General features: G+C 29.2%; 1 protein-coding gene across 1 annotated transcript in view; it reads left to right on the forward strand.

Annotated features, from left to right (window-relative positions):
• The window catches only part of LOC119592990 (DNA helicase MCM8-like), a gene marked incomplete in the record, with an annotated part of 8,903 nt that overhangs the window by 7,134 nt on the left and 933 nt on the right, over positions 1–836 (forward strand). Inside the window, 1 exon segment of the mRNA XM_037941874.1 lies at positions 427–836. Within this exon segment, the coding sequence (XP_037797802.1) occupies positions 427–630 (204 nt within the window).

An 836-nucleotide genomic window follows, 5' to 3' on the forward strand; every position in this document is an offset into this window, starting at 1 on the left:
GAAATGCATGAAACACCATTGTATTAATGATTTTGCATAGCAAGTATCGTAAATCTACAATACAACTAAGGGGGTGTATATATGTGCAAAATTGTGTTTTATTATGAAGAGCCACCTGTTGAAAGAGTATTTGAAGTAGACATAAGCTTTGTAAATATTCAAATCAACTTGTTATGGAATGTATTACATTTTACTTTAAGTCATCTTATCTTCAAAAGACAGATATATTTGTTATAAATTGTTGCTAAAATTTTATGAATATTGAATCATTATTTAGATGCTGACTACCTATGTCTTTTCTTTCATTCCTTGGCATTTTATTATAGCATTTGGTGTTAATTTTCCCTTAATCTCTGTATGTAAAACTTTGTTTTTAGCATCTGTGTACCATTTTGCTAACATTTACAATAATTATTATCTTTTCAGATGAAGAAATTTGTTGCAGTCCTACAACGCATGTCTGAAAAAACCTACAAGTCCATATTTACTATTGATGAGATGAAACAACTTGTAAAGCAAGCTAACATTAAAGTGAGGGATATAAATGACCTTATTGCAAGCTTGAATCATCAAGGATACTTGTTAAAGAAAGGTAGCAGGGTGTATCAGCTACTTACAGCTGACTGCTAGCAAGATTTTCAGATATTAAAGTATCTTTTGTTATTGAAATGTATTCTTTCAGTTGCACATACTTTTTTGTAAATAGTAATGGTTGTATGTTTATAATGAAATTGATAATGATGGCCATTGCAGTAACTTAGTATATTATCATTACATTGATTACAAACTTTTCTTATGCATCATTTTAGCTTTGCAGTAATGTTACAACTTTCAGA

This window comes from Penaeus monodon, chromosome 31, assembly GCF_015228065.2.
Source record: "Penaeus monodon isolate SGIC_2016 chromosome 31, NSTDA_Pmon_1, whole genome shotgun sequence".
Classification (NCBI taxonomy): domain Eukaryota; kingdom Metazoa; phylum Arthropoda; class Malacostraca; order Decapoda; family Penaeidae; genus Penaeus; species Penaeus monodon.